Source organism: Rhipicephalus sanguineus, chromosome 4 (genome assembly GCF_013339695.2).
Source record: "Rhipicephalus sanguineus isolate Rsan-2018 chromosome 4, BIME_Rsan_1.4, whole genome shotgun sequence".
NCBI classification, from domain to species: domain Eukaryota; kingdom Metazoa; phylum Arthropoda; class Arachnida; order Ixodida; family Ixodidae; genus Rhipicephalus; species Rhipicephalus sanguineus.
In genome coordinates this window covers 179,648,330-179,666,289 of record NC_051179.1, presented here as the reverse complement: position 1 = coordinate 179,666,289, position 17,960 = coordinate 179,648,330, and the positions used below count along the sequence as shown (strand labels likewise).

General features: G+C 49.1%; 1 protein-coding gene across 1 annotated transcript in view; it reads right to left on the bottom strand.

Annotated features, from left to right (window-relative positions):
• LOC119391893 (testis-specific serine/threonine-protein kinase 6) overlaps positions 1-13,936 on the bottom strand; it is a 37,712-nt gene extending 23,776 nt beyond the window's left edge. The window contains exons 1-2 of the mRNA XM_037659543.2: positions 13,821-13,936; positions 2,000-2,219 (exon numbers count right to left, since the gene is read on the bottom strand). Of these exons, the coding sequence (XP_037515471.2) occupies positions 2,000-2,219; positions 13,821-13,936 (336 nt within the window). The remainder of the gene's footprint in view (positions 1-1,999; positions 2,220-13,820) is intronic.
• Positions 13,937-17,960: the final 4,024 nt, after the last annotated feature.

Sequence of the window (17,960 nt, the reverse complement as noted above, 5' to 3'; positions counted from 1 at the left end):
TCATCTTTCCTTTTGTATGCCGATGACTTGAAGATATTTAAGGAAATTCATTCAGTTATCGATTGTCGCTTGCTGCAATCTGATGTGTGTTCTTTTTCTGAATGGTGCAGAAGCAATAACCTCTCCCTAAATATTTCAAAAACCAAGGTAATGAGTTTCACTCGAAAAACATCTAGTGTGCCATTTTTATATTCTGTCAATTCTGTGTCGTTGTGTAAGGTATGTGAGATCAATGATCTAGGTGTTCTTTTTGATAGCACCTTATACTTTTCTGCTCACGCTAAGCGTGTTGCTTTGCGGGGTCTTCGCACCCTAGGCTGTGTTTGCAGAATGTCTAGAGAATTCCGTTCTCCTATGCCCTTCCGAAAATTGTACACCGCGCTATGTCTTTCTCAACTTGAGTATGCATCTGTGATCTGGAATGGCATTCCTAATTCCAGCAGCAACGCTATTGAGCGAGTCCAGAAAATATTCCTAAGCATTTACAACCATCGTTTCGCTAGAAATGACTCTGGGTCTCGTTCTAACGCTGCTGGATTATTATCATTGCCATCACTTTGCTGCCGACGAAATCGCGCTGATCTGTTATTTCTTTACAAGCTTGTGCATGGTATCATATCCTGCCCTGTACTGCTCAACTTTCTTAATTTCCGAATTCCACGTAAGCTGACCAGAGAGAATAGACCTTTTCATGTAACCGCCTGCCTCTGTGAACATTCGACCATTAGCAGGATACAACGTCTTTACAATGCTTACTTTTTGGAGCTCGATGTTTTTCACAGCTCCCAGTCGTTGTTCTGCTCCGAGCTTTGCACTGTACTTACATAGCCTCGTACACTGTTGACTTTTTTAACGCGGTAGCGTTAGAGAGATCGTGTCGCAGAAATTCCGCTGTCGGCGTCGGCACCGTTGGTTGTGAGCGAAAAATCATCCGTGAGCGAAAAATCGAGAAAGTAGCAAATAAAATAAACGATAAAATCTTCGGTCCCAATGAGGATCGAACCCAGGCCGTTCGCGTGGCAAGCAGGAATCTTACCACAATGCCACGATGTTGCTTGCAGCTGCTTCGGACAAGAACACTACATAAATGCCATGTAGTAGAAGGAGTCTCCTTAACGCATTTTGTTCGGCAGGTGTCAAGACGAAAACGAGCCCATACGGTAGGCGCATTCGCGAGGCCATCAAACTACGTCGAAAAACGCCGGGATAGAGCAGCCATCGCCGCTAAATACACACACGAACTTTCAAACAGCTCTAAAAATGGACAACTATGTCCATCTAGAGGAAAACATATCAAGCCAACGCAGCAAACGCTAGATAATGTGCTGCCATCTGTGAGGCATTGTGAGAAGTATGTCTCGACTTTTCATGGCATCCGAGAGGGCCGGCGCGCGGCGTATATCTTGGAGGCCATGCGACTCTTGCTTTAGATCGAAAGCCTGTAAAATTCGCGCGCGTGCGTGCGTGTGTGAGTGTAACAATACACATTAACAAGTATGCACTTAGTGGTTGAAGTGCGCACTAGGGGCCGGATTTCGCTATCGCGTTCAACTCTTAAAGGCGAAGCTTAAGGGTCCCCCAATTTTTTTTCCCCTGCGCATAGTTGTATATGTGCAATTTTATAACGTTTTTTATCCCTGATATTTTATTATGAATGTTGGCCTTTGTTTGTTTTTTTGTTTGTTTGTTTTTTCTCGTGCGCCAGTACAAAGAAGGAAAATTTTTTAGCGCTGCAAAGTTGAGGACGAAAAAACATCTCGTCCTCAACTTTGCAGCGCTAAAAATTTTTCCTACAGTATGTTCCAACTAGCCCCCACCCAAGCTCTTCCAGTACAAAGACCTTACGGTTGTTCCTGGGCACGTTAGATAAACGTTTGATTGATTAAACGTTTGATTGATACAGTGAAAGTGAAAGGCACAGGCTAGAATAACCATATCCTGTCAATGAGAGAATTCTACGTCGCCTAGCACCTAGCGATCTCAAGGCATGTCGACGTACCAGTATCTTTTCTAGAAGGTCCCCGCCGCAAGCCATCTCCATGATGATGAACACCTTCGTCGGCTCCTCGATTATGGTGTAGATCTGCGTGATGTGCGGGTGTCTGGTCGAGCCAAGAATTTTGAGCTCGCGAGGCAGAAACTTCACTCGATATATAACCGAAGACTTTTCCTTGGAGATGATTTTGCAGGCATATGACCCACCGTCCTTGGATACGAGCCTGCGATGCATTCAGGCTCCCATTAGCGTAGCGACATAATATTGCCCATCTTTCAACAATTCCAAAAGGTGTTACACCTTTCGAAATTGTTACACCGAGGCGCGAACAATGAAGGACGCCACTACTAAATCATTAAACCGGCGTTTGATGTTTCAAGTGTCACTGCATTATTTATTTATTTTCAAATACTGTTGGCCATCATGGCCGTAACAGGGTGGTTACAGTGAATTTACAGATAACACAGAACAAAGTACAACATAGTATAATGAAAAGAAAACTGTAGAAAAATTTATATTTTTCAAAAACCAAAGAAACATAGACAGACATTGTGACGGTGGCACAGTATTGCCACGCCCACTTTTTGTCTTGTTTTGATGTATTCGGGTTTGACCGGCAGGGACGGTTATCAACGCTCGACGCTGTCGGCGAAGTAGTGTTCTAGAAGCGTCGCGATTGTAGTAGATCGGTTTGTTAAGATTGCGCCCCGCACGCGAATGTTCCAGCTTTGTCTAGAGATTACGCCGCCACCAGCGATATCGCTGGAAAGTTCGATAGCGCCTGTATAAAAGCCGACGCGCTTGACTGCTTGTCAGTTGATCGACGAACGACGCCCTGTTCGCCGCTATCATTGTACAGCGTATATTGCTGTAGTTCCAGTTCTCGTTTTCCGGCCACAAGTTAGGCCAAATAAACAGTTTCATCCTGCAAACGCCGACTGCTGTCTTCGTCGACGTCACGACCACGTGACATCTGGTGGAGGTGCTGCTTCATGATCCGGACGCCACCGCGGAGCGCTGACCCAAGCCCGAGCCGCGAAGAAGACGACTCTAAGGACAACCCGGATCCTCGAACCAGCCGCCGGCAGAAGGGACTACAACCAGAGTACGGACTCCTTCCCGAAAACGCCAGGCAGCCGAAGACCGTCACATGGACCGCCGAGACGATGACAGACCCCCTGTCACCTACAACGGTCGTGATGCAGCCACCCAGGGAGCCGCCGACGTTCCGTGGTTCGCCATGTGAAGACCCCGAGACCTGGCTCGAGACCTTCGAAAGGGTCTCAACATTTAATAACTGGAACTGCGAGGACCAGCTGCGCCACGTGTACTTCTACCTAGAAGACGCCGTGAGGACGTGGTTCGAGAACCGAGAATCCGCCCTACAAACATGGGATCTCTTTCGGACGACGTTCCTAAGCACGTTCACGAGCGTGGTCCGCAAGGAACGGGCCGCGGCTATGCTGGAGACCCGTGTGCAGCTGCCCAACGAAAATATTGCCATCTACACGGAAGAGATGAATCGCCTGTTTCGACACGCCGACCCAAGTATGCCCGAAGAGAAGAAAGTGAGGTTCCTCATGCGGGGTGTCAAACAGGAACTCTTCGCTGGATTGATAAGGAACCCGCCGAAGACGGTCACTGAATTTGCATCGGAGGCTTCCACGATCGAGAAAACGCTTGAGATGAGAACGCGGCAATACAACCGCAGCTTCTCGGCTACAAGCTACGCCGACGTTCAAGCCCTAGGACCCGCCGACCTGCGTGAGACGATTCGAGCAATCGTGCAAGAAGAGTTGCGAAAAATTCTACCTTCGTCGCAACCTCAAGTAGAGTCCATCGCCGACGTCGTGCGCCAGGAGATCCAGCATTCACTCGGCGCGCCTCAGCTAGCAGAGCCGCAGCCGCAAGCTATGAGCTATGCTGCTGCAGCCCGCCGTCATGCTCCTCCTCCACGCCCGCGCCAAGACGCCACACCACCGCAGTACCGTCGCCAGACGCCGCCGCCGCCACCGACGCCCTACCGACCACCTGTCGGCCAGCGCAACACCCCGAGAAAGACCGATGTCTGGCGTGCCCCCGACAACCGCCCGCTCTGCTACCACTGCGGAGAGGCCGGCCACACGTACCGCCGCTGCCAGTACCGACAGATGGGACTACGCGGATTCGCCATCAACGCGCCGCGCCCGCAGCCAGGCGAACGGCCGCGCGACATTGACGACTACCTCACCGGAACACAGTGGCAAGAACGACGACCTTCCCGCTCGCCGTCGCCCGGCCGCTACATGTCACCGCACCGCCGACCGTACACTGGCCCAAACCGGGGCCGGTCGCCTAGCCCGTATCCGGAAAACTAAGGGCAGCAACCGATGGAGGTGCGGTTGCTGTACGACGAACTACCGAAGATCCTCCGCCGCCGACGACGACGCCACGACGAAACCTTCAGAACACGACGCGAACCAGACAGACCCCTGACGACGAAATCTCGCGGACTGAAGAAGACCCGACGACGCAAAATGGAAGCAGCGGAACACACCGACGCAGCCGTGACCCCACGCCACGACCTAACTGCAACGCGAGACGACGAACTAGCGACCTCGACGTTCTTATCGACGGCCACAGCGTCACAACTCTCGTAGACACCGGAGCCGACTATTCTGTCTTCAGTGGACCGTTCGCCGCCAAGCTGAAGAAAGTAAAGACCGCTTGGAGTGGACCCGAAATCCGGACAGCTGGAGGCCACCTGATAACGCCGATTGGTGTCTGCACGGCGAGAGTTACCATCAATAACCGGACTTATCCTGCGAGCTTTGTAATCCTACAAAATTGCTCTAGGGATGTGATACTTGGAATGGACTTCCTAAGTGACCACGGCGCCGTCATCGACCTGAGGTCTGAGTCGATAACGCTAACCTCAGACAAAGCGCTTCCGCCCCACGCGACGCCAGGGAACCATACATTGAACGTGATAGAAGAGCAGGTGAGCGTTCCACCGCGCTCCAGCGTCATTATTTCCGTCGGCACCGAAAAACCTGCGAACCTTGAAGGCGTCATCGAGGGCGATCAGCAACTACTCTTGAACCGTCAAATTTGCGTCGCAAGAGGTATAGCCAAACTGCGTGACGGTAAAGCAAAGGTAGTGCTGACAAATTTCAGCCACGAATATAGGCACCTCAACATTGGTACGACGGTCGCCTACATCGACGAATGTGAGGCCGCCAGCAATGCTTTCGCCCTCTTCGATGCTGCAGAACCTGCTTCAACGAATCGAGGTCCCGAACCAGATTTCGACGTCAACCGGAGCCTTCCGAAGGTCAAGCAAGACCAGCTGAAAACCCTGCTCCTGCAATACAAGGACTGTTTCTCGTCGTCATCGCGGGTTCGACAAACGCCCCTTGCTAAGCACCGCATTATAACAGAACAAAACTCTCGACCACTTCGACAGAGCCCCTACAGAGTTTCGACGCGAGAACGTGAGGCCATAAAGAAACAAGTCGACGAAATGCTACGCGACGACATCATCCAGCCTTCAAAGAGTCCGTGGGCGTCACCCGTGGTGTTAGTGAAGAAGAAGGACGGGACACTGCGCTTCTGCGTTGATTATCGGCGCCTGAACAAAATCACGAAGAAGGACGTGTACCCCCTCCCACGGATAGACGACACCCTGGATCGACTACACAACGCGACGTACTTTTCGTCGATGGACCTCAAGACAGGCTATTGGCAGATCGAAGTAGACGAAAGAGACCGAGAAAAGACCGCTTTTATAACACCCGACGGCCTCTTTGAGTTCAAGGTCATTCCTTTCGGTCTTTGCTCGGCACCTGCGACGTTCCAGCGCGTCATGGACACCGTGCTGGCTGGCTTGAAGTGGCAGACTTGCCTTGTTTACTTGGACGACGTCGTTGTGTATTCCTCGAACTTCGACGAACACCTCCAGCGACTTCAATCCGTACTTCAAGCAATAAAGAACTCCGGGCTCACCCTGAAGCCAGAAAAGTGCCGCTTCGCGTACGAGGAGCTCTTGTTTTTGGGTCACGTGATCAGCAAGACTGGAGTGCTCCCAGACCCGCAGAAAACAGCTGCCATCGCCGCTTTCCCGCTACCCACCGACAAGAAGGCCGTGCGCCGATTTCTCGGCTTGTGCGCCTATTACAGACGTTTTGTCAAAGACTTTTCACGGATCGCCGAACCACTAACGCAGCTCACGAAGACCGACGTCGAATTCAGGTGGCAAACAGCGCAAGTCGAAGCATTTCATGAACTGAAACGACGCCTGCAGACGTCTCCGATACTTGCGCATTTCGACGAATACGCCGATACAGAGATTCACACCGATGCAAGCAGCATAGGACTCGGCGCCGTCCTTGTGCAGCGGACGGGTGGACTGGAAAGGGTTATCAGTTATGCTAGCCGGTCGCTGTCTAAAGCAGAGGTCAACTATTCCACAACAGAAAAGGAGTGCCTCGCCATCATCTGGGCTACGTCAAAGTTTCGCCCCTACCTCTACGGCAGGCCCTTCAAAGTTGTGAGCCACCATCACGCCTTGTGTTGGCTAGCTAACTTGAAGGACCCTTCAGGTCGCCTCGCACGGTGGAGCTTAAGACTTCAAGAATTTGACATTACTGTCGTGTACAAGTCCGGAAGGAAACATTCCGACGCCGACTGCTTGTCTCGTGCCCCCGTCGACCCGCCACCGCCCGACGACCAGGATGATGACAGCTTCTTGGGAGCCATAAGTGCCGAAGACTTCGCCGAACGACAGCGAGCCGACCCGGAACTGAAGGGTCTAGTGGATTACCTGGAGGGCAGGACCATCGCTGTCCCAAAAGTCTTCAGGCGAGGATTGGCATCATTTTTCTTGAAACACAACGTCCTCGTAAAGAAGAACTTCTCTCCGGCCCGAGCCAGCTACCTTATCGTTGTACCTTCGGGACTGCGACCAGAAATTCTGCATGCCTTGCACGACGACCCGACGGCTGGACACCTCGGACTTTCCCGAACGCTCGCACGAGTACAGGAAAAGTACTACTGGCCGCGCCTTGCAGCCGACGTCACTCGCTACGTAAGGACGTGCCGAGACTGTCAGTGACGGAAGACACCGCCCACAAGACCAGCAGGCTTCCTTCAGCCGATCGAGCCTCCTCGGCGACCATTCCAGCAGATCGGGATGGACCTCCTGGGGCCGTTCCCAACGTCGACTTGCGGAAATAAATGGATCGTCGTGGCTACCGACTACCTCACCCGTTACGCCGAAACAAAAGCCCTGCCCAAAGGCAGTGCCGCTGAGGTAGCCAAGTTCTTCGTTGAGAGCATCGTCCTTCGACACGGCGCCCCGGAGGTTCTCATCACCGGCAGAGGTACGGCGTTTACGGCTGACCTAACTCAGGCTATCCTGGAATACAGCCACACAAGCCACCGCCGCACCACCGCGTACCACCCACAGACCAACGGCCTCACCGAGCGTCTAAATAAGACCATCGCCGACATGCTGGCCATGTACGTCGACGTCGAACACAAGACGTGGGACGCCATCCTTCCGTACGTGACCTTCGCGTACAACACGGCCGTACAGGAAACGACGCAGATGACGCCGTACAAGTTGGTCTACGGACGGAGCCCGGCAACGACGCTCGACGCCATGCTACCAAACGTGACCGACGAGGAAAACATCGACGTGACCACCTACCTACAGCGCGCAGAAGAAGCACGACAGCTCGCCCGCCTACGGATCAAGAACCAGCAGACGACTGACACCCGCCGCTACAACCTTCGACGACGCCACATGGAATACCAACCCGGTGACCGTGTATGGGTATGGACGCCAATACGCCGACGAGGACTTAGTGAGAAGCTTCTTCGACGATACTTCGGACCGTACAGGGTACTTCGACGCCTCGGCGCACTCGACTATGAGGTTGTCCCTGACGGCATTACGAACTCTCAGCGGCGCCGTGCGCGACCTGAAGTCGTGCATGTCGTGCGCCTTAAAGGGGTCATGAACCACTTTTCCAAGTAATGATCTAATGGCCTCAGTATCGGAGTGTACTGCCTCCCGAATCGATTGCCGCAAAAGTTTCTCGAATCCGTCAAGAATCAGCGGAGTTACGGGGGTTTGGCGCACGCTCCCAGCGCTTTCTCTCTTTTCTCGTGCCGACGAGCGCACTGGAAGCTAGACAGGGAGGGATGGCATGGGGGAAAGAAGTTACGCCAGCGCGCGTCATGAAACGCGATCGCTCTCCCGCTGTGATTCGCTTGCGCGAGTGCGGCGCCGGCAAGTGGCGGCATTCCGCGGCAAGAAGCGCATCTGATCCGAACGCCGCTCTCGATTTACATCGGCTATCGGCCAATAAGCATGCTATGTCTTTGCGACGTACAGCGGACAGACGCCCCGCCCACCGACGAGAGTGAGAACCGGCCTCTGTTTGAAAAGAGGGTGCCTGGGGAAACGGCAACTTCGCGCTCCGCTTGTGGCCATTACGCGGCGCGCACGACTGTAATATTTGGCAGAGCAGTTCATAGCCGTGTCAGCTTTCCGCAGGATGTGTGCTTTCAATCAGCCCAAGGGGTGCTTCATGACCCCTTTAAGCCGTATTTTGCGCGTTAGCGAGCCTGGGGACTCTATTCTTTTCCTTTGTTATTGTAATTTATTTGTGTATGCACTTGTTTTTTTTTTTCTCTTCTATGTTCTTTCACAAGCATCGGGACGATGCTTTTTCAGAGGGGGGCAATGCCACGCCCACTTCTTGTCTTGTTTTGATGTATTCGGGTTTGACCGGCAGGGACGGTTATCAACGCTCGACGCTGTCGGCGAAGTAGTGTTCTAGAAGCGTCGCGATTGTAGTAGATCGGTTTGTTAAGATTGCGCCCCGCACGCGAATGTTCCAGCTTTGTCCAGAGATTACGCCGCCACCAGCGATATCGCTGGAAAGTTCGATAGCGCCTGTATAAAAGCCGACGCGCTTGACTGCTTGTCAGTTGATCGACGAACGACGCCCTGTACGCCGCTATCATTGTACAGCGTATATTGCTGTAGTTCCAGTTCTCGTTTTCCGGCCACAAGTTAGGCCAAATAAACAGTTTCATCCTGCAAACGCCGACTACTGTCTTCGTCGACGTCACGACCACGTGACAGTATGCACTGTGGAAAAACTACGGAATGCAATTTCGAACGTCATGACAGTGTACGTACGACACTAGCAATAATAAATTTTATAATAGATTTTTAATTCGCTCTTCAAAACGTCCAATGTTCGTTCAAGTCAATACAGGCACTGGCAAATCGTTCCACTTTTTTATTGTTCGGGGAAAAAAAGAATACGCGTACACATCAAGACAGCATTTTGGAACCGAAAGCAAAAATTGATTGCTTGATCTGACGTTGCTCGCTTGCCTGGGAATAAGATAAGGTTTTGTTTCAGATTAAACTGTCATTTTGATTAGAAAAAAGGAAATTTAAGTGTAGCAAGTTTCCGGCGTTGAGCCAGCATAGGCAATTCAAGCATCCGAAGCATTTCAGAAACGGAGTCATTTCGAGAATACCGGGATAAAATTAGGCTAGCGGCTTTTCTCTGTATTTTTTCAATGCAATGTATCAACCCCGATTGGAACAGATCCCATACTGCACTGGCGTATTCTATCGTTGGTCTTACGCAGGTCAGATTTGCAAGCAGCTTAACGGATGGTGTTCCTAGCTTTAGTATGTGGCGAAGGAACCATAACTTTTTTTCTGCAGCTATACAAATATGGAAATTGTTAGGCCTAAGTATTTTATCGTGTCAGCTTCGATAAGAGTGGTGAAATTCATTTCATAATTACTTTTAATAACGTGCTTTTTTTCGGTTGGTAAGTCTGAGCATGACTGATTTAGATTCATTCATTTTCATTTCCCATTTAGCGGCCCAACCTTCCACTGCTATAAGAGCTCACTTGAATGACGCCTGATCATTATGGTTATTAATTTCTCGATATATCAGGCAATCATTTGCGAATAACCTAGCAGTTATGTCGTCGCCTATGTCATGAGCAATGTAGTTTATATAGACCAAGAAAAGAAAGGTCCTAAGACGGATCCCTGTGGTACGCCTGAGGTTACCTTTAACAGATTAGATTTGCTACCGTTTATTTCGACGTATTGTGTCCTACCTGTGAGGTATGAGCGAATCCACGCGACAACTTCATAATTTATATTCATTTCCATTAGCTCATTTATTAATTTCGTATGCACGACCAGGTCAAAGGCCATGGATAAATGTAAACATACAGTGCCTATCTCTTTTCTGTTATTCAGTGCAGTTGAAAAGTCATTGTTTCTACCAATTGTGTGACGGCGGATAGGGTTAGTCGAAAACCGTGTTGATGAGAAAAGGCCTTCTTGTCTTCAAGGTAACTATAGGTAACCATTATGCGCGTCTGAATGGAATTCATGGTTAAAACTAGCTCACTTGTCAGTCTATTCTAAGTGGTTTCGAATAAAAGGTAAAAGCTGGGGGCAATAGTCTTTTGCATATCCAACTTCACCGACGCACGCCGACACATGTGAAAGTTAAACATCGTGCGAACCAACTAAAGCAAGTTTTATTTGCGTCATATTTGCGCGCACTTGTAACGGACTTCCGAATCCCCAGAGCGCTCTTAGTGATTATCATACACGACGTTTTCGCTAACTCTCGCCAAGCTTTCAGAAATTCACGTGTGAGCTTCAAGAATGAAAACAACTTTGCACTGTTCAGTCTCGTCTTCAGCAGCTAGAGTGCTTCTGCTACGAGCTTAAGTGATAATCAACAATACTTAATTGCCTAACCTTGGAGCTTTTACTGAAATTCAAGATCTGTAATGTAAAACTTAAAGAACCTAACAGAAAGTATGAAAATAACGGGGCCCACATTCACAAAAACGTCCTACGCTAAAACTTTTCGTAACATAATATTTCAGCCAATCGCGATAAGGGACTTATCATATCAAGCCGTTTGACCAATGTTTGGAAAACGCACTTACGAAGGAGGAGTTTTGTTCATTCGGCGCCTGATTTTGGGGTCTCGAAATGAAAGGCGCACTCGTAACACACGGACACAATAATAGGACTTTTGGGGGGCCTAGTTGGTGCATACTGACAAAAAAAACAGCATGCCCTGAACATAAAAGAGAAGGAACGAGCGCGCTTAGCAGATCGCGTGAATTCTTGTGGTTGTGAGGCATAATTTCGCGAGGCAAAGATTGTTGGGAAAAGCCGCAATGAACAAGCCCGCTTGTTACTGGCGGGATTTCCCATTAAGAAGAGTGGGCGGGGTACGTTAGCGAATCTTCCGTCACTCTGCACTCGAATGAATTTAGCTTCCTCGACACGTGTATGAGATAGAAAATCTGTTATCCTCATTCCTTATTTTTCTACATTGAACGCATGTGCGCATGGGCCAAAGGCTTATATATGTTTCATGACGACGGAAAAAAAAGCACTTGTCCCTTGTGTACCTTCCTTGTGTGCCGTGTTTGTATTGCGCTAAGTGATTTTTCTCGTGCGGACACAGTCACGCCGTCGGGCAACACGAACACGTGGACAATTATTAAACGCTTTTCCAACGGCGAGCTCCCCAGCCGAATATAATACCTAACTAATAACACTCTAAGTAACCAAATACATAATGTCAATGCAACATATACAAAACATGACCCACATACAAGGTACCGCGAAGGCGGCGTCACCGACGTTCGACTCACCACGGGGGGCCCGCGGGAAACGAGCTGCGGTATCGCCCCACTGACCCACCGCGAGAGAAGTCCGTCGAGGCACGCTACCAAGCCGCAAAAGAGACCCGCTGCTGTTCCCTGCACATCCGTTCATCCTCGCTGACAGGGCGGCGCCACCGAGCGCCATCTCTCGATCGACGGCACATACGCCAACCCTCCGGGCACGCGTAAGCTGAGGTGAAAACGACTTTACAGGGGGTGATAGCACCCCCATAATTTGTATCACAATAGCTACTGTTTTTTGTCGGCCTGCAAAAAGTGCGTTTTATCTTGAAAAAGTACCCCTGCAGTAGGCGCGTGCGCGTAGCTATAATCGTGCTTTAATGGTTGCTACGAATGTTTCATGCTGCACGCAGTATGCATGCACGAACGTGCCTTGAGCAACGGTAACAGATCAGTTTCAGTGACATCTGCTTTAACTTTCAGTGCTACGTCTCGTCTGCAGCCGCGTTTGCTTGATTGATTTCACGTAAGTAGAACTAAATATTTAAAAAACAAGTGGTTAACCGTGACTGAATGAAACCAACGGCATATGGTTGAACGTCATACGACACTCGTTGTAGTACTTTTATTGGTTAATTGGTTGATTAACTATGTGCAATTATGCAACATTTTTAATATTCGCTCTGGGCCAAGTGTGCTTCGTCACGTCATAGAGCGCATTTAAAAACGACTCACATTGTTCACCCATAGGGGGACACGTGAGACTGTTAAAAAGGCCGATTTAAGCCTTCAATAAGCTCAGTTGTTAGCCTGTGCTTGTTTGATTTCTTTCTTCGTGTCACGTTCCACCGCGCAGTTTGGCCAACATTCTATAGTAGTATGTTGTATCCTAATATACACGATACATTGCTGAATGTATCCGAAATACAGATAGAGATACTCGTCTTGCGAGACGTATCGCGATACAGATACAAGATACCCAAACAGTATTTAAGATAGTGCCTAAGATACATGTATCTTCGATGCTGCCCAGCGCTGGATGTAGTGACGTCCTCTCTCCTCCTCGCCTTCACTTCGCTTACCAACCCCCTTGCTATGCTCTACTGGACACGGCTTTGCTGTGTTTTGCCCTCCCTTTCCTCCGACGTACACTTTACCACAAGAAAGATTATTCATACAACCACCGCGTTACGAATTCCGCAAAACACTGCAATGAATCGTGGAATGCGTAATGGGAGTTGATCCGGAAGATGCGTAAATGATCGGCTTACAGAACGTCACGCCTCTGCAAAGGCATGAAGTAGTACTCACCCAGCTTCCCTTTGCGGATGTTGTCCCATGTCTCACGAAGCTGATATTATTTTTCGGCAAAAGCATCAAGTGACTCGCGAGAACGTGGAATCGTACCACATCAGGAAAAGGGGACATGACTGTGTTAATCTAGCCAGGATTGCGCTGCATGATAAAGGAGAAGGCCTTTCCAGGCTCATACTCTTGTGATAATTAATAAATGATATGTAACCAAAAAAAAATGTGATATGTAAAGGGACCTTAGAATAACAGAGAGCTGAGCTAGTTGGTAAGTATTCATTCTAAAAAGACAGGGCGTGCAAATGTCGTTTGCGGCGTTTGTGGTGTCCTGACTTCTTTCTTGTGTCCGTGTTTGCACGCCCTGTCTTTTTAGAATGTAAAGGGAGATACGCGAAACATCCACACAGGTTGGCACAGTCTCCAAAAATAAATGTTTCCACCTTTTCCCTTCTCTTGTCCCTTTCGTGCTACGCACCCCAGACCTGTGGCACTATGTCTGAGGTAAGTCGAAGGCTAAACGAATGAGCTGCTAATCTTACTTTGTATAACATTCCATTTTGTTGCTGTCACATGCGCTGCTTTTCCGTGCGGCGAAAATGTCATTTTTCCTAGTTTTCAGTTATCTTACCTGTGATTCGTGTGATGTACCGTGTGTTGTGTTTAAAAAGCCCACGATTCGTTTCTTAACGGATCCTCAGCCTACATATCGTTCTCCCACAGCATAGAACATAAACGGTGGTTCGTCCGCCTTTTGCTGTCACTTGCCTTTGGTTTGTGCGCAGGTCACATGTTATAATTTGCCAACACGTGTGTCCTAGCTTACTTGACTGTCGAATAGGATCCCGCACCGAGCGTCTTCCCGACCGTGTAGCCGTGAGCTGCCAAGCACTCCTTGGATTTCTCAGCCTCCTCGGGCTCCTCGTCCTCACTGGAACCCATCACGACCTCTTTTTCTTCGGTGCGTATGGCATACACCCACGGTCGGTTGAGCCAAGGTTTAAGAATACCATCATTTACCACGACGTTTTTTCTTAATGGTTGCACAGCACAAATAAAAAAAGACATGTTCCCAAACGCATCGGCTCTGTATTAAGCGTACTGGAATCCAGTGGCCTCCTAAATCACGGAGGGGTCATTGGCGCTCCGGACACCCTTGTGTTCATGCTGGGGGGACACTCCTCGCAGGTGTCCCCCTTGCCCCTTCCTTGAGATTTCGATTGCAAACGTCGTATTTCAATTGCTTGAGAGTAAAATATAACGTTTCCAACGTAAAACCAACACGGAAAATGTGAAGCCCTTCCTAAGAGCAGAAACGACGTGCACTTGATCCTTTGGTCCTTGGTCGTGCTGCCAGGTTCGCATTGGGACGGTGTACCAGGAGGGAGAGCTGCCCTGCAATGAAGGCTGACCTAGGATGGGAATGTCTTTCTGACCGCCGCTATAAGCAGAAATTAAAGATTCTTTGTTCTATTTACTAAAATAAAACTGGAAAAAATAGGGAAATTTATCTACACAAGCCTCATCACACTTCAAAGCGTCTTGATCATAACTGCAAAAATCCTGGAATACCCAGTTAAGACGAACATGTATGCCGACTCATTCTTTGTTAGAACAATTAAACGGTGCAATATGCTAAGTAAAAAGCAATTACACTGTGGGAACGAAGATGTATTTTATTCAATGCTGTAACTACTTCCTCTAACGTGAACTAATATCTATTTATGTGTTAACGAAGTTCTATTATATGTTCTAACGAAGAGCTGTTCCATTCAGTGTTGCAACCACCCTGCTGTAACGCCTTCAAGCGCTGTGGGATATATAATGAACAAAGAATTTAAAAAAGTAAGAGCTGATTTCCATTTAAAACCGCAGTGTAGAGAACGCGCTTTCTCAAAAGTTACGGGCTACTTGTGACGTTCTGCAAATGTTTATTATGCATGACTTTAAAATGCCAAGTAAAGAAAGAATCCCCGATAATCTGACACAATTTGTGTCGACGGTTTGGTGCAAGTCGTTCACAATGAAGTGTGTATCCGATTGCTCGACTATGATTGTGTTAATTAAGAAAAAAAAAGAACGTGCTTGATACCTCCATCACAGGAATCGTTATGCCGCAAAAGTAAACCATGTCTTCAGACGAATACAGTTGAATCTTTATTGTATATTGATGTATCAGAGCTTGCGCAATGTCTTTTGGTGTTTGGCAGCTATAGACCTACTCCATGTTTGTAAACAGCGGTAGGCGCCGTCGATATATGTAGGGCCCTTGTAGCGACGTCACGGCGCGTAGGCTCCGCCCAGCCGCCCCACCTTGAAGCGCGCTACAGCCCTCTATGATCACGTGACAACTGGCGCAGCAGCTGCAAAAGGTGCCTCCGAGCACCGCGCGTCGGGGCGCCTCTCGCATGTTTACAAGCGGTGGCCACAACATAGGAAGTTGCAGTGGCTTTAAGAGGGACTCTGATATGAACATCGTGTTGACGTGCTGCTCTGAGAACCTCACCAAAACATGAGGTATCTTGACGGCGGGAATGTGACTCATTTGCGAAATGTCATCGCCGTTGCGACAGTCTAGGTCAGACGTGTACGTTTTAATTTGTTACCTAATGCAATGGCGATCTCGGCGACACTTTCATCCGTGACACGCTTGCGATAATGCTCCAACTATGCATGCTGTGTACAAGGCGGCTACGTACCTGTCAGGTCTGTCAACCGCGGTCCGCGGCTCCCTCCTTACGCTCAAGTCGAGACCGCTAAATGCGTGCAGCCCGTAAACAGACTCGGCAAGTTTCCCGAGTTGTTTTTCTGTGAATTCTGACAGACATGAACATACCGTGAAGCGCACCGCCGCCAGAACAGCCCTGCACGATACACTTATGTCAGGTGTATCATCGCAGCCGCATATGATTTGGAAAAGCATAGTCGAAGTTGCGGCTCTGTTAATGAACCGTGTCCAAGCAGAAAGAAACACATGCGCCATGACCGAGCCACACTTTAGTTCACGCGAGTACAATGAAAACCTTTTGGCGCGTCTAAGACTTATATCAACAATGGAAAAAGTTATTTCAACAATGGCAACCGTGAAGAATTCTCCGCATATATAACAATGCTATCCACAACGTTAACGTGCTTTGAGGTAAACGTGCTCGCTATGCCTCCACACAAGGCTTATGCCAAGAAATGCGGTGCTGCACATTACAATGACAACCGCTTGACAAGGCTAGTCCTTTCTGCTGGATAAGCCGCCCCAAAACATAACCGATGAGCCGGCGCCGGAGACAATTTCTCGCGTTTTACAGCTGCCGCTAATTTCATGCGACGGTCTTCGTAAACAGCTAATGAAAAAAAAAAAACGTATTCTATCCTTCTCGTGCCCTCCTGCGCAAATAAATGTGGCGCTGCTCGTCGGTAGACCGTTTTTTCTTCTTTGCATGACGACAAACAGCGCACGCACCAGCGAAAACACAGCAGCAACTGCGGTAGGCACGGCGGCTTTTGCCTACCGCGCGAAACTAAACGCCCGACGACAGCGCCACCGCATTTCCGTGAAGTATGTCCGGTGGAATTCGTCTATAGCACTGCTTGACGTGGATGCACCCACGTTGACGCCGAGTGGCACATCTCCATCCCGACGACTAACGCCAAAGATCATGATTTAAGCTGAAGTAGGTAACATACACCCGGGCACAGCATATGCGCAATCCCGCGCAAAGATGTCATCAACAAGCACCTCACAATCGTACTCGATGTGCACTCATTCAAAGCGTCGTTATTTCAGGAGAGAAACGCCAAGATGTGCGCTCCCCAGTAGCCTACACCTGTGCTCATACCACACAACGGTTCAGGAACGGGAGAGGCAGAGTTCGTAGCTTCAGACGTGAACGCGGGATTGCGTTCTTCTACCCGATGCACCGAAAGCTGAAACTATCAAAGCGCTCACTGTCGGCGCTCGTTAGCGTAATGACGTGGCCTCCGAGATTGGCTCCCGCAACGCGCCGTTGCTCAAGCCGTTCCATTCACACGGGGCGAGCGTAATCCGAGCAAGCGGCGTGATAGCCATAAGGGTGTCACTGATACCCTCTTCTAGTGCAATGTATCACTGCTTGGACACTGAGCTTGGGCTAAGGTCGCCATCGCGCGGAATGTTAAAGAGTTAACAAAAAGATCGCACCACGGCCGTGCTCTCTCCAAGGCACACAGCTTCAAACTATAAAATCTACAGGGGAATCTAGCGCTAGTGTATATGCCGGGCTCCTTGAGCGGCACTTCAACCACCATGGGACTAATGGGAATTAAAGGCTTCGGATCTGCTTCGCATAGATTACGTTCTTGAGATTTGCGACGCTATCTTACCGAGCGTAAAACAAATTTCTATGAACTAATTTCTAAATAAAACTTGCTTCATTCTTCCGCATTTTGTGAAACTCATTGCGGAAAGTTTGTGTGACCGTGAGATTGAAGTGAAACCGATACAATGTCGCACATCAGGGTATTATTCATAGCTCTACAATTGTATTTCGCATTTTGCATTACCAAATAATGAATTATTTTTTAAAACAGTGAAAACGAACATGGGTGTTTGTTTCTTTAATGTACGCACAATTTATTTATGGAAATAGAAATGCTGTACCTAGCGAGGAGCACTAAATGTATTTTCCGCTGCGACGCCAGACTCGTCTGCCCATGCGCAGAACGCTCGTGAGAGCCCCGGTACGTGCAACGCATCTCTCGCTCCTCTGTAAGCCGATATACCGTAGCATGGCGGTGCGTCCACATTACCTTGTCGTCGTTTTGAAACCAAGTTGATGCTGTCTTGGCAAGACGCGCTTATGAAAAGCAAATGAAATCTATGCAGACCCCCACACTGGCTCTGGACGCTACATCAGTGTGGAGCGGCGCGTGAACAACGCTTTGTTAACTCTCAAATACAACCAGCAAAGCCGCAAACCAAGTGTCACGGGGT